This window comes from Azolla caroliniana, unplaced genomic scaffold, assembly GCF_043228905.1.
Source record: "Azolla caroliniana isolate FFs.n. ecotype wild unplaced genomic scaffold, voAzoCaro1.0.p SCAF_1, whole genome shotgun sequence".
NCBI classification, from domain to species: domain Eukaryota; kingdom Viridiplantae; phylum Streptophyta; class Polypodiopsida; order Salviniales; family Salviniaceae; genus Azolla; species Azolla caroliniana.
Window position 1 is genome coordinate 30803628 of NW_028230436.1, and position 14626 is coordinate 30818253.

Genomic DNA, 14626 nt, shown 5'->3' on the forward strand with positions numbered 1-14626 from the left:
CAAGGTTTGCAATGGCCGCCATTCATGCAAGCTATGGCTGAGCGTGATGGGGGTCCTCCTATGCTCCTTAAAATTACAGGTGGTGGGAGAGAGAGACGAGTATTAGAACAAGTTGGGGAAAGATTAAGAAAATTTGCCGAGTCAGTTGGTATTGAAGGTTTTGAATATGATGTTTTGGAATATGGAGTCAATAATAATATCAACTCTACATCAGCTCATCATGGTCCTCGTCTACGGCCCTTGTTTCGAAGTGGAAATGAAGAAGAAGATGATGACGATGAAGAAGAAGAATGTGAAACTATGGTTGTCAACTGCATTTTGCAAGTGGGAGATATGCCATGGAATTATAGCATGGGGGATCAAAGTGTAACCTCATTATTTCCTTCTGCTTCTTCAAATTTGCCTTCTTCCGGTTTGTCTTCTATATGTTCTTCATGGATGATGTTATCTGATGTGCTAATGAGGTATCGGCCTTTCCTTGTCACCATAGCCGAGCCAGAAGTAGATTTCTCAAGCTCCTCTTCATTTGAGATTCGTTTCGCTCAAGCTGTCCGGCATTACTCAGCAATATTTGAGTCTTTGGATGCAACATTGCCTCCCTCATGCCAACATCGCGCAATCGTAGAGAATGTGTGGCTCAGATCTCAAATTGCCAGTCTTCTGCTCCATGGCAACAACAATAGGAATGATAACAATGCTGGCCAATTATATGGCCAAGTCGGACCAAATTCTTTTAATAATGGCTGTAGAAATGGTCTTCTTTATCAAAGCTTTACTTGTAGCTCATCGTGGCGAGCTTCTTTGTGTTCACGTGGTTTTGAGGCGATTCCATTGAGTGAGTTTGCTATATCGCAGGCACGTCTTCTCCTTCGTCTTCGATATCCCTCAGAAGGTTACCGTCTCCGACAGTTTTACAATAATAATAATGCTTCAGGTGGGGATCAACATTGCCTTGCCTTGGGATGGCAAGATACTCCTCTCTTCACTGTCTCTGCTTGGAAATCCCCGTCATCATCATAAATGTGATCACGAAGGAGTCTTCACCATCTCTTTGTATGAGCAAGCCACTAATTTTAATTTGATCACATTCAGACCATGACCCCTCGCTTTCTGTAATTTCCGTACTTGCTAACTTTTGACCTATCACTAATTCTTCATCAATTTTATTGCCCATGCATCATGTATTACAATACTCCCCCCTTCTATACCTTAAAAAAAGTGGTTGAGATAGTTTGATCATGATGATATGTTTGAAGGATATGAACCCTGATCAGGGATCACGGACCATGGACCTAGTCACATGAATTTTGATATAAATTCAATTAACCGACTGGTGTTATGTGTCTAACCAATGGCTCCTACCTGAGTACTCAAGGGTCACGTAATTCTGTCTAACTAAATCTTTGAATAAATTTTAGATGCAGTAGAAAGAAAATCGACCTAATAGGTAAGCGACACGACTATGACGAAAAGGAAATTACATTTCAATGCGGAACCTGTTTTAGATTAGTGCAAGCTGCTGTTAGATGGTAAACTGTGAGTTAGTTACAGACATCTAAAAATGTACCAGGGCGATGGTCTAGCGTAGTAGCTGGTCCTTTACTTGGGCTGAGATTTTAGTGTTAATAGTTATTGCAACTATATATGGCTGGCCGTAATTCGAGAAGCACGTGTTTGTTAACTAATGCGAAGTAGTGTTTTTTTTTTTAAACAATAAATAAATAAAATTAGAGGAGCACGTAGCGAGAGTAATGTGTAAACTATGACAGCCATTAACAGGAGGTTTTATGCCCCTAAGTATCCCTCCTAGTTGTATCGGTAATGTTTGGTGATACCACACTCTCTATATGCAACATTAATTTGTGTCGGGACAGAATCAACAAAGATTTGTCATTATATAATTGGATCTGAGTAGTGGAATTGTTGAACTTATTTGCAAAACCACTTAATTCCGGCATCCAACACCTTTTAGATTAGAATCTAGATGATTGTTTGGTCAACCATAGTCCATTGGGACAAGATGCTATGGTATGGGTTTAAATCTCTAGCTTATTCATGTGTTGAAAGATCCCCTAATGTGGAATGCTACTTGATACTTGTACGTCAAGCTTTTAAGTTTACGCCCAACATTGCACGAGGTGCACGGGTAGATGGATTGGGGCAATTAACACATGACATTGGTAGATGGGGAAGCATTTTTGAAGAGAGACGTAAGGCTTACCCATTGGGTTTTATTATAACATGTTGTGACCTAAATCTCCCGGCCTATTACTACATCCGAAATGCATGCAAATGAGAGACACATGTGAGGAGGTAATGGGTTCGATGTAGTTCACCACCAATGTGGAAATGTGTTATAACTTATGTGCAGTTTTTGACTCTCGAATATATTGAAGGGGGTAACCTAGCTTTTGCTTTCATGAGTAGTTTAATTAGTTTAATTAGTTCAATAGGTAGGCACGACGCACACACAACACCCACAATAATACTTTAAGAAATAGAAAAAGATAGAAGAGAGAGGCATGGCCCTAAAGCTTCCCAAATGCCCTCGTCGATGAATCGAGATTCAAACGTTTTTTCCTCACCACTTCTGCATCAGAGGCCATCGCCATGAACGCTCTTCTGTGCAGGAGCCTCACTGCTTCTGCTCCCCCTTCTTCAGAAACGAGTCCAAGTCTCGGTCTTCAAGCAGCATTTCGTCATCTGCCTTGTTCCTCATTGAGGCGAACAAGATCAAATCAAACATTCTTCTCTTCCTCTCCTTCTCTTCTCACCGTAGCTCCTCGACTTGGCCGAGTTATGAACGTTACCCGGAGCGATTACGATTCCGGTTCAGCACAGTCGTCCTCTTCTCCTTCCAAAGGTGCGTATCAGCTATCTTCATTTATCGTTCGTTCACGTAAAATTTGGTTCAATTTATGCCACTTCCTTCACTATTTTGATTCAATGTATCATACCTTGTACTATCTTGATCCATTTCACCATTTCTTTAACTGGTTGATCCCTTGTCCAATTCTAGTTCTACTATAACAGGTAATATACCTCAAATTTTCATGATGACTGACTATGCAAAGTTTTTACTTTCCATTGTAATTTCGTTTTGTAGATCAAAGTTGATTGTTTTTGCTTTTGGTTGGACTGTGACTGTACAATCTCTGGAACCATTCCATTCTAATTCATTTTGTAGTTTAACGTTTTGGAAATCAAATAATGCTACAGGTTTGACCATTCAAGTTCAATTTGTTAGATTGTCAAAAGTTCCATTCTTTTGTGTTTATTTAGATTTGAATTTTGATAAAAAAAAGTGATTGGACGTTGAACTAATTGGTGTAGATTTCTAGTTAGTCTGCTATTAGATATGGCATTGCTAGTTCTGAAGGGGATGTGTGTGCTGAACAATTCCCCATAGCGTTATCCCGGGAGCCAGGATCAAATTTTTATTCACAAGAAAGAGTAAACTGTGACTCATGTAGGTCAACAAAATTATTCAAATAGCAATGTGTGTGAAAAGTTCGAGGTAGAAAGATTAAAATGTGACTCGTGTAGGTGAACAAAATTATTTGAATAGCAATGTGTGTGAAAAGTCTCAAATTGGTTTGGAATGATTCCATGTCATACTGGTGCCAATCAAGGACAGGCATGTGTTGGTATTCTTGAGGGAGCTTGCAGGCTCTCTATGTGTGAGAAGAAGCCCTTCTCCCAGATAATGCAATATCAGGTATGGGTGAGTAAATTTAATTAGACTTGTTTTTGATATCCATCATCCAAAGGATCTTGCAAACAATGTTGCATAGGCTGGAATTTCAAGTAGTAGAGGTTCTTGATTAGGGTTTGTAATGTATGTTTGTACTTTTAAGATCCATCCTACAAAAATTTCTACTAGACGAATGCATTCACATAAGAGTGTTAGCCATGGAATGCAAACAATGATGTGTGACACACAGATATTTTCAAGGAAATTCTGCAGGTTTTCCACATACGAGGACAAAACAGTATGAGAAAATATTACTTAAGAGTGAAATTTATTTTAGACATCTTGTTGATCATCTTCCAGAGATTCCCCAAAAGAATAGATCAGAATAGTGGGTATGGAGGCAAAGAATATCTCATAGGCTTGTGTGATGTATGTTTGTGAAGTCTCTCAATGTGAAAAAACAAATCATTCAATGTGATGTACATGGATGGAATAGGCTGTCAGTGGATGATCTCAATAGAGGTGCCGTTTTCTCATTTCTTGAATCAGGTACTGAGCTGTATTCTAATGTGGAAAAAATAGGAGATTTCAGTCTAACAAGGTGATGCTTTATCTGTTATATCTACAGATTTCTTCGGGAATCGTCTTTTCCTGCTGACCCTTGTGGATTCATGAAAAATTGTTTTTGCTTTTAATTGTTAATAGAAATATATTGATGCAAAATTTTAGATCTATTGCTGTTTGAGAAATGTAAAGCTGAATATATACACACTACCTACAAAGATTGAGTGTAAACAGAGAATTAATTTAATGTACACATTATGAGAATCCTCATAATTATAGAATGCAATCCATTGCAATAATCACTAATTAATACAATTGTAAGATATTCCATCCTTTGTTCCTTGGCATTCACCAATTATTGACTGCACTTTATATGACATGGGAAGGCATTATAATGGAATGTACTTTGATCACAGTTGTACTAGAAATTTGGAAGAATGCAGAAGCTGTATGTTTCGATGTTGATAGCACAGTGTGTTTAGATGAAGGTCTTGATGCACTAGGAGAATTTTGTGGTGCTGGGGAAGCTGTAGCAGCATTGACAAACAGGTTTTGATTATATTTACCAATTTATTCAGAATTTATATCAATTTTGAGATTAGTTTTTGATCTTGAATATTTCGAACAGGGCCATGAGTGGAACTGTGCCATTTGAAGAAGCATTAGCTGCCCGCTTGTCCTTATTTAAGCCATCTTTAATAAATCTACAGGATTTTATTGCCAGCAATCCTCCCAAGTAAGTATTAAACTGCCCCTGTAGTATGTACCATGGCATGTGTCCATTACCCTCTTTTCGTTGTAAAACAGTAACTATTTCAGCTATTTTTAGTGTTGTTTCTGTTGCTTGCAGCATACCTAAAAGATTTCTCTCAGAAGTATATTGTTCATGGATACAGTGGCTTGTCTCCCCTGATTTATTGTTAGGCAGTGTGTCGTATCATGCCTTGTGTTGGTTATTTTACCTTCTAGAATGCAGGAAGCATTGGCTGTGCCAATACATGTCTTTCGCTGATAAAATTTTGTTTCCAGAATTACACCTGGCATCAAAGAGCTCTTTCACAAGCTTCAATCAAAAGGAAAGGTTGTCTACCTTGTATCTGGGGGCTTCCGTCAAATAATAGCTGTAAGTAATTATTTTTGGGCAACCAAATTTAGATACAAGCAATAGTTATCTCCATTATCGAAGAGATCGTTCATTACAACAATGAATACATTGAAATTTAAGATGTGCAAGAAAATTAAGGTAATGACAAATCTTACATCTATGAATCTGCAATGTTCATTCTATGGATTGCGCATTGTTGCAGTATAGATATCTTTTCTTTTGGTAAGATATGAATACAACCATGTGTCAACTTGGAAACTATGAAATCTTGCTGTTTAATAGACTGTGGTTTCTTTCAAATGTCAACCGTAACATTCACACGATACTCTTGAGGTTTATAATTTCTTGATAAGAATTGTGAGTGTCAGATTTATTTTGACTACCTTCTCTGTGTATAATGCAGAGTCGTAAAAAAACATCAGATATCATTTGATTTTGCTTCATAGCATTTCTCAATTTCCAGTCACTCAAAAGTAGAGAATGTGGTGTAAATTTTTACAATCTGTAGTGTAATGATTGCAATTTCGTTTACGATGCATGCAGCCAGTTGCTGAAATTCTGAATATCCCAGATGAGCGTATATTTGCCAACAGATTGCTTTTTGATAAGCATGGTGCCTATGCCGGTTTTGATGCCAACGAGCCCACATCAAGAAGTGGTGGAAAAGCTGCTGCTATTTCACAGATTAAGAAGGTATGAACAGCACTCTCACTTGAAGCTATAGTTTAGAAAATGGCCTACTTCATGGAGAATACAGTGAAGTCAAAACCCGTTCACTTGTACAATGATCTAATACATGTTTTGTTTGTTCAGCAATTTGACTACAGCAGGTTGGTCATGATTGGTGATGGAGCAACAGACCTTGAGGTAATGGCCATTCATTAACTTTGATTCAGCTACTTTATATAGACCATTAGATGTGCATGATGGTAGTTCGATATTTTACTTCCAAACTAAAGGCATTCCATCATATCTCATGCTCTTATACATTACACATATTCAAAACTAATTCAATTTGCTGTTATGTTTTGGTTTGAAGGCTCGACAGCCTGGTGGGGCCAACATTTTTATATGCTATGCTGGAGTTCAGTTTCGGGAAAGTGTTGCAGCACAATCAGATTGGTGTGTGTTCAACTTTAATGATCTAATCTGCACTCTAGACTAGACCATTTGAATTTTCAACACTAAGAACAATAAACTCTTTCGTTGGTTTTTGATACCCCTAAAAGCCTTTATACTTCATGTAAAGGTTATATTAACAAATAACATGCAGTGCTTAACATTGGAGGTTAGTTTTCGGTCATGCCTATAGTGGTCCGACAATCAAATCCACCAATATGAATCAAAGTTGTATTCTTGATCCTTCAAAGGAACACATAAAATGTACAAATAATTTAAGCATTTTCCTTTTACCTTCAAGTCAGTTTGGTAGTAGTTCAACTCCCACTCCACCCTGTATTTGGGAAAGGACATTGAACCTTTATTTCAAACAGAAAGGACATCTTGAGACTCTAGCTTTCATTGACACAGACGTGGTCATATACCAAGAGGTCTACTGTAGAGTTTGTACACAAATTACAATCCTCATAAGTGAGCTCTATTACTATCAATATCTGGCCTTACAATCACAATGTCGTGGGTGCCCTTCAGTCAAACGAATTCAGTAAACACACTTCAGATGTAATATTTGATTGGCCAAATGAACATTTTCTATGTTTTCAAATGTGCTGTCTATCATTAAATATTTATATTTATATTGCATTATATGTCATTTAAATATTGATGTGCCGTCCATGAATTTCTAAGATGAGGAATGATTATGCATCTTGTTTTATTGCTTCCATGCTCAAATCCAAACTTCCCTATCAATGCTCTCTTGTAATCATAATTGATAATGGTAACGATCACTCTAGGGACTGCCCTATTAATGCTCTCTTGTAATCATAATTGATAATGGTAACCCCAACTCCTGTGTCTAGCATCAATTGTACAATGGCCCCATTGTTTATCATTTGGCAGAATTAAGCTCGCATAATCAGTCTCAAATTGATTGGATTCCTTCTGTGTCCAATTATTCTAGAGTTTTCCTTTATGTTATTGTTACCTTGATATGTCCTGACAATAAGTTGTTCATAACCAACTTGTAATTCTCAATTTAAATCATTCCCAAGTAGTTGTGTCAAGGTTTGGGGTTGAGACTTACTACTTGTTCAATATTTGACTTTGAGATCAAGCTATAGATGTCTAGCCATTCAGCATGCCGCTACACATTTAGTTTTTGTTAGCGGAAGAGGGTGACCGTAACCTCTCTATGTGTTGCAAACTACCCTTGCTATTAGGTTGTGGAGTTAAATTTTAATGCTTTGTCTTGTTGGGACTATTTCATATGATGGAAATCCCATTCCTCTAGCAAATCCCATCCTAGGTCACCTATCACTTGCAATAGCTTATTTTTGTTCCTTATGGATCTATTATTGGACTTTTGGATATGGTGTAGTCCAGAATTATTTATAAGGGTGATCTTTCTTGAAGGCCAATAGACTACTATTGGACTTTGGTCAAGACCTACCCGAAACTCCATTCTACCTTTGTCTCTATACACACTAAGGTAGTAAAACCTATTGTGTCTTGGTTTAAAAACAAAAAATGTATATGGGAAAAGCCAGCTCATTAATGAATCAATAGTTGAGCACAAAGAAGATTGAGAATGCAACCAGGACAAAACCAAATGGCCTCTGATAAAAAAACAAATTGGTACATTGATTCAATGAGGTTATATACAAAACAAAAGTGCCTAACAAACATTCCATAGAGGTTCAACTTCATTAATAAGGTACACAAGTGCTTCCTTAACACATGGACAAACTATCTGTGCTTACTAAGATTGAGTTTTGTAAATCTTTTCCTTTACAATGTCTTCTGGAGTTAACCACCTTATCTTTGAGAAAATAAAACCTTTGCCAGCATTCTGGAGTTAGCATATTGACAGGCCCAATCGTATCCTGGTGTATATTAAAAAACGTACTATGAGGAGAATCTGGTATATAGCCTACACATGAGGGTGTTTTGGTGTAATTGTCTTCTACAGATTCATCCTGCTAATTTTGAAATTCACAATTTCACCTTTTTACTGAATTTGCTAAGCAACATGCTCATAGTAGAGTCTTAAAGCCCTATCTCCAACAGATTTCAAATATTCAATATCTGTTTTTAGCAAAGAGTAAGTGTTATATCCTCGATTATTGATAAGATGTACCACCACTTAGGGGAAACTATAGCTATAACTTGCATTGAAACATTTTTGCTAGATCCTACACTGGTCAATATGTATTCTGGGTTACATAGAAGAGTAAATCTTGCAACACCATCATCTGCATATCCATGGCTTTTTATTGTATCATCAGTAACATCAAGAAGAAGAAAATATATGCACATGGATTGGGATGATGACATAAAACAATAGCTAAACCTTGAATGATCATCGACAAAAGAAAATAATATATATATATATATACACATAGTGAAATGATGATGTAACACATCAGCTAAATCTGGCACCATCATCATCAAGAAGAAGCCGGAAATATATGATTAAGTTACAACGATTTCACCATACATGCCTGCGGCTGCATGAGGCTCACAAAAGAACTTATAATTACCTTTCTCAGTAAGAACAACAACGAATTGCTCTCCCTGTTCATTCATATAATCCGAACGAGAGATCTTCTCTATCTCCACACTTTCCGGAACGCCATCTTTCTGAAAGATCACGTTATGTGGAAAACCTTTGTTATTGAAGAAGATGATTTTCTCGCCAGATGACACTGTCACGGAAGAAGGTACAAAATTTAGGCTTCCATCATCACTTCCCATTTTGATCGTTGTGGCTGCAAGAGAGGGGTACGCAGACAGAAGGATCGCCACAGCTGAAGATAGAGAAATCACTGCGGGAGCCAAATTTTGAAGAGGATGAAGAAAAGATACGATTTGAAGCCTTCTCCCGATATTTGATCCGCCATGGAAGGCCCGAGGAGAAGAAAGAGGAGGCTCTGTGCTTCGACTTGAGAGGGCGATTGATGTCGGGCAAACCCTAGAAAACACAGAGAAACTCGCCTGGTGTGAAGAAGCCATGGTTATATTAAATGTCATGGCGTAGAAATTCGATGAAATACCCCTCAGTTTTCCTTTATCTTTTTAAATGCCCCTTAAGTTTTCATCACAACCCAAAGGGCACACCCAATACACCGAAGATTTTGTAATCATGAAAAACTCTCATCCACGAAAATTTGGAAGCACAGAAATACTCACCCGCCCATGAATTCTTCTCCGTCTCTCTGAGTCCCCTTCATGCGAATCCATGGTTATATAAGCATCTCTATGAGGAAAAACACTCAATGAACATAGTTCATTTTTGGCCAATTCTAGACATCCAAAGGTACACACGCACCTCACTTTTCTGGCTCCATACTCACCATCGTTCTTCCATATATTTTATTTAGTTAAAGCTACAACCAATTGTGAGGCATAACCCAACTAGTTGTCCCATGGGCATGCCAAGTGGCGATCGTCCGATAGTCATAAAAATAAGCTCATTATCTAATGTAATGTTCTTCTTATGTATCGCGTTGTGTTCATTCTTCTTGTCCATCTACTCGTTAGTCTAGTATAATCAAATGCTTGGGGTTTGGAGGATAGTTAAGTAAGTTAGTTAATTTAAGCTATTAATTATGTGTGCATCTCAGTTTGAGTTGGTCGCTCAAGCAATAAGGACACTCTTGTCTTTTGTCCTCCCAACCCAACACTTTGGAGTTGGCCACCTTCAACTACCTAGCAAACCTACTATCTAAGCATGTAGAACCTTAGAAGATAGGACGAACCAATTCTATGCTTGCCCTCTATAACCTGAGTTGCATTGGCTCACCTCTCGTAGCCAACCACAACTCAACCTTAGTTAAGCATACTTCAGTACAAACTTCCCATTCATTAAGGGGGTATGATTTTGGCCAAGCAATAGTGTATCAATTCAAAAAGACGAATCATTTTATATTCATTGCTCTAAATCCATCTTGGGTGAAGAAACAGAAGGCCGAATACTCATAAATGTGGTTCCCTTGCACGAGCTCTTGAATGACATTGCTTTGAATCATGGTTCACAATTTATCTTACATTTTTAGAAGTCCCCCTTTCAACTCCTCGAGACCTAAACCAAACTATCATCATTTTTAGAAGCTCCTCTTTCAACTCCTCATACTGATGACCAAATAAAACAAATAAATAGATCCTTGCGTAATATGTTTGGTACATGGTGAGTTTTCTACAAAATAATTTTATTCAAATTGTATTGCTTGCAAAGGTTTGCCTACAACAACACCCTATGTTCTTGAATCAAAGTGACCTTATTATTGGCTAATTATGGTTTCCATCCACATATCAATGTGGTTATCCCTGCTAGTTCTAAAGGCCGTTCTATAGAAGAATGCAACATGGTACTAAAGGAGATTCATCACAACATGATTGTTAAGGTCATCCATGCAAATTTAAAGGCATAAGGATAAAGTTGATTGGTGATGACCACCTCGTTAAGTTAGCCTTGGTGTTCATAGACTTCACCTACAACAATACCCTACATTCTTTAATCACGATGAATTTGTTACTTGTTGATCATGGTTTCCATTAATGTTTCCATGTTGATATCCTTGCTAATGTTTCCACGTTGAACACACGTTGATAATTGAGGAGGTTTATCACAATTTGGCTGTCAAGCTCATCCACACCCAAGAAAGACATATGGATGAAGTTGATCATTGAGAAACAACCTCACCAAATTTCAAAGCTAAGATAAATCCTAGTGATGGCAACCTTTGGTAGAAATAAACTTTTGGCTTTTTGCCTCGCCCACCCCATTTTTGAATTGATGACGTTTCCACAAGATACTCCTAGAACCTTATAATGTCTTTGATCCTTGATGGCCAACCTATGATGGAACTTGAGGTTGGGGATGAGCATGAAGATGAAGAAATCACATTGGTTGTAAATCAAGTATCTAGTATTGCAAAGCGTATACCCATCATATAAAGATACTCGGGAGCTAGGTGACCACCTCAACAAATTGGAAGTGCACACTTTGGGAATTCTACCTTCTAAACCCACTCCTCTTGGAAGTCCACGATAGAGGAGGAGATGATTTCGCAACTACCAACGAGTGAGGGAGTTGTAGAGTTATTTGGAGATATAAATATTCCAAGTGGATTCTTCAATGAACACAAGACCAAGTAGTTGTTGGCATTGTGACCGATCTATCCAAAGGAACAATTTGATTAACCCAAACGCGGTGGATCAATGGTTGCAAAGGCAAGGCAAGGGCTTGTTAAAGAATGCAAATGGTTTTCGATAGTCTAGTAACCGAAGCATGAAGTAATGAATGGTTTTCGATAGTCTCGTAAGGACATGTTTATCTTTGTTAGGGTGGACCCATTGGATATTAATTATGTTGGGAGGATGGCATCGTCGCCATTTGCGGTAGATCAATCACTCAATGAAAACCGGACACACACACACACACACACACACACACACACACACACACACATACACCAGATGTAGAAGCCTGACGAAGAAGACAAGGAAACGAAGAGTGCGTGTGGGGGGGGGGGGGGACCATTTTGTTACTTGACACGTGGGGGAAAAATAAAGAAAAAGAGCACAACTTAAAGATCGAACAAACCCAGCACTTTAAAGAAAAAGAAGAAAGAAGCAGCAACAGCATCTTCTTTTCACACACGTGGACACACACGAGAACCACCAAAAAGCCCCACCAAAAATCTCCCGCCCTACAGAATACACACACACTCAAAAGAACGGGGAGAACATTAGAAATTTAGAAGAAGAAGAAGAAAGAAAGAAAGAAAGAAAGAAGAAGGCAATCCCGCCATGCCTCCTCCTCTGCTCTCTTTCTCCTTCACATTCCTCTTCCTCTTCCTCCTTCTTGCCTGCTCCCCCGCTCGCTGTGGCGGAGACGACGCCTCCTCCTCCTCCTCTCGGGATGAGAAGCATCATCATCATCATCATCATCATCTCGTCTCTGGGAGCGACTCTCCCTACGACCATGGCCTTCTCCACCTGCTGCCTCTGCCTCTGACTCGTCTTCACGAGAGTAGCAGCAGTAGGTATTGGCGTTTCTCGGCAGATGGAGGAGGAGATATACGTGCAGAGGATGATGATGATGAGGCTCCAGCTCCCTCACCATCTTCTTCTCCACCGCCCGCTTCGCCTCCGCCTCCGCCTCCTTCTCCACCTCCTCCTTCTCTATCGCCGCCACCTCCACCACCATCTCCATCTCCACCGCCTCCATCTCCACCTCCACCTCCACCATCTCCATCTCCACCGCCTCCATCTCCATCTCCACCGCCTCCATCTACATCTCCACCTCCACCGCCTCCTTCTCCCCCACCACCATCTCCCCCACCACCATCTCCATCTCCACCGCCTCCTTCTCCCCCACCGCCTTCTCCTCCACCTCCATCTCCTCCGCCGCCTTCCCCCCCACCGCCTTCTCCTCCACCTCCTTCTCCTCCGCCGCCATCTCCTCCACCTCCACCTCCATCTCCTCCTCCGCCTTCTCCTCCACCTCCATCTCCTCCTCCGCCTTCTCCCCCACCTCCATCTCCTCCGCCGCCTTCTCCCCCGCCTCCATCTCCTCCTCCGCCGCCTTCTCCTCCTCCACCTCCACCCCCGTCTCCGCCTCCTCCCGCCCCATTCGCTCTGCTCGCCTCCCTCTCCGTCTCCGCTGGATCCCTCTCCCCCGACTTTAGTCCGTCCATTCTCAACTACGCCGTCGCCGTCGACGCCGACGTCAGCTCCGTCACTGTCACCCCGCTTGTACCCGAGGATGTGGTAACAATTTAATAGAATTTATAGTTCTAACTTGTCCTTCGAAAAACATCATTCCCCAGTTTTCTTTTAACCGTCCAATGTGGTTGGAACTTTGCGTTGGGGGGGGGGGGGGGCGGGGGGGAATTCCAGGTTGCTGCCGGTTACCTTCTGAGCGTGAATGGGACGGCCATCAAAAGCGGAGAGACCAGCTCTCAGTTGGCAGTTGGGCAGCCCGGAGAAACGTCCACAGTTCTCATCGACTTAGCGTCCAACGGTTATCAGCCCTCCACGTACACCCTGTCCTTTAGCCGAGGTAACCCCCGTACTCACGCACTTTTTTTTTCTTTCTTGTATCCATCTCCCAATTCACCCCATTTCACACTACTAATGATGTTTCCTTGTCTTACAGGCACTAGTGGTGCCAACGGTGGCCTCATCGCACTCATCATCATCCTCGCTCTCTTGGTGGTGGGAGCTATTGTCATTATCTTGTACAAGAAGGGTTGGATCCCTTGGTTTGCACCGAGATCCACTTCGGACTATCGGCCCTTATCTCAAGCCTAGCCCTTCCTCCTCCTCCTCCTCCTCCTGGTAGTTTTGTAACCATCTATATGCTCTCAATGTAAGTGTCAACGAACAACTTTCACAATCTTTTGGTAGGATTGGGATCAGAATAGCTCTCGGTATTTCTCATTGTATATGATCTGATCCCCGTACTCTTTTTGCTATCCACCACACTCTGTCCCAGTCCCAGTGTTTGGGGATCCAAAGGATTTCATTTGAAATGTCTACCCTTGCCCTTATGTACCTCTCTACAAGAAGGATGTACCTCTTTTTACATTAACGTCCTGACTCCTTACTAAGAACTACTGGATAGTAGATTCTTCAAATCTACGTGTTACTTCATTGATGTTACAAGGTGAAAAAGTTTCCACATCTTGAAGAACAATTACTATCAGTAAATGAACATTGGCTATTTCATCAGTCTTTGCAACATGAATTTGTATGGTTAGGGTTCAGGTCATAAAATTGTCTATGTGGTTGTAGCACAATCTCACATTGTCTTGTTTACCATGGTGAGTCACTCTATTGAAGAGTGGACTTGTTAAGGATGGAGGTTAATGAAATACAAGTGTTAGGGATTTAAGAAAATTCACGTAATTAGCTAAATGCGATAGTAACACTTGATAAATAAAAAATTGGTAAAATTAAAATCTGCCTACGGTCTACCCAAGGAAAAGGTCCCCCCTGCTTGTTTCCATAAAGAATACAGTACACTAATTATACATAAAAAAATTGTGAGATTCTACAATTTCTTTTCCAAGAAAGTTTAAAATGTTGCTTCTCCAAAATATGCCCAGTGTCTTCGTAATTGAAGATATATTTTTAAC

The 14626-nt window shown here is 40.0% G+C and overlaps 2 protein-coding genes and 1 pseudogene across 2 annotated transcripts; 2 read left to right on the top strand and 1 right to left on the bottom strand.

Moving 5' to 3' along the window:
• Nucleotides 1-2523: 2523 nt before the first annotated feature.
• Nucleotides 2524-6904, top strand: LOC147869672 (phosphoserine phosphatase, chloroplastic-like). Its single transcript, XM_087331858.1, has 7 exons — nt 2524-2863; nt 4675-4807; nt 4887-4994; nt 5288-5381; nt 5907-6056; nt 6177-6230; nt 6403-6904. The coding sequence occupies exons 1-7, from the start codon at nt 2611-2613 to the stop codon at nt 6526-6528; spliced, it is 918 nt and encodes a 305-aa protein (XP_087187984.1). The 5' UTR covers nt 2524-2610; the 3' UTR covers nt 6529-6904.
• Nucleotides 6905-8844: 1940 nt separating this feature from the next.
• Nucleotides 8845-9517, bottom strand: LOC147869673 (plastocyanin pseudogene; annotated as a pseudogene).
• A 2743-nt stretch (nt 9518-12260) lies between these two features.
• LOC147869674 (uncharacterized) lies at nt 12261-14219 on the top strand. Its single transcript, XM_087331847.1, has 5 exons — nt 12261-12771; nt 12832-12870; nt 12925-13256; nt 13386-13548; nt 13645-14219. Exons 1-5 carry the CDS (start codon nt 12294-12296, stop codon nt 13797-13799), a joined length of 1167 nt encoding a protein of 388 aa, XP_087187973.1. The 5' UTR covers nt 12261-12293; the 3' UTR covers nt 13800-14219.
• The last annotated feature ends 407 nt before the right edge of the window (nt 14220-14626 follow it).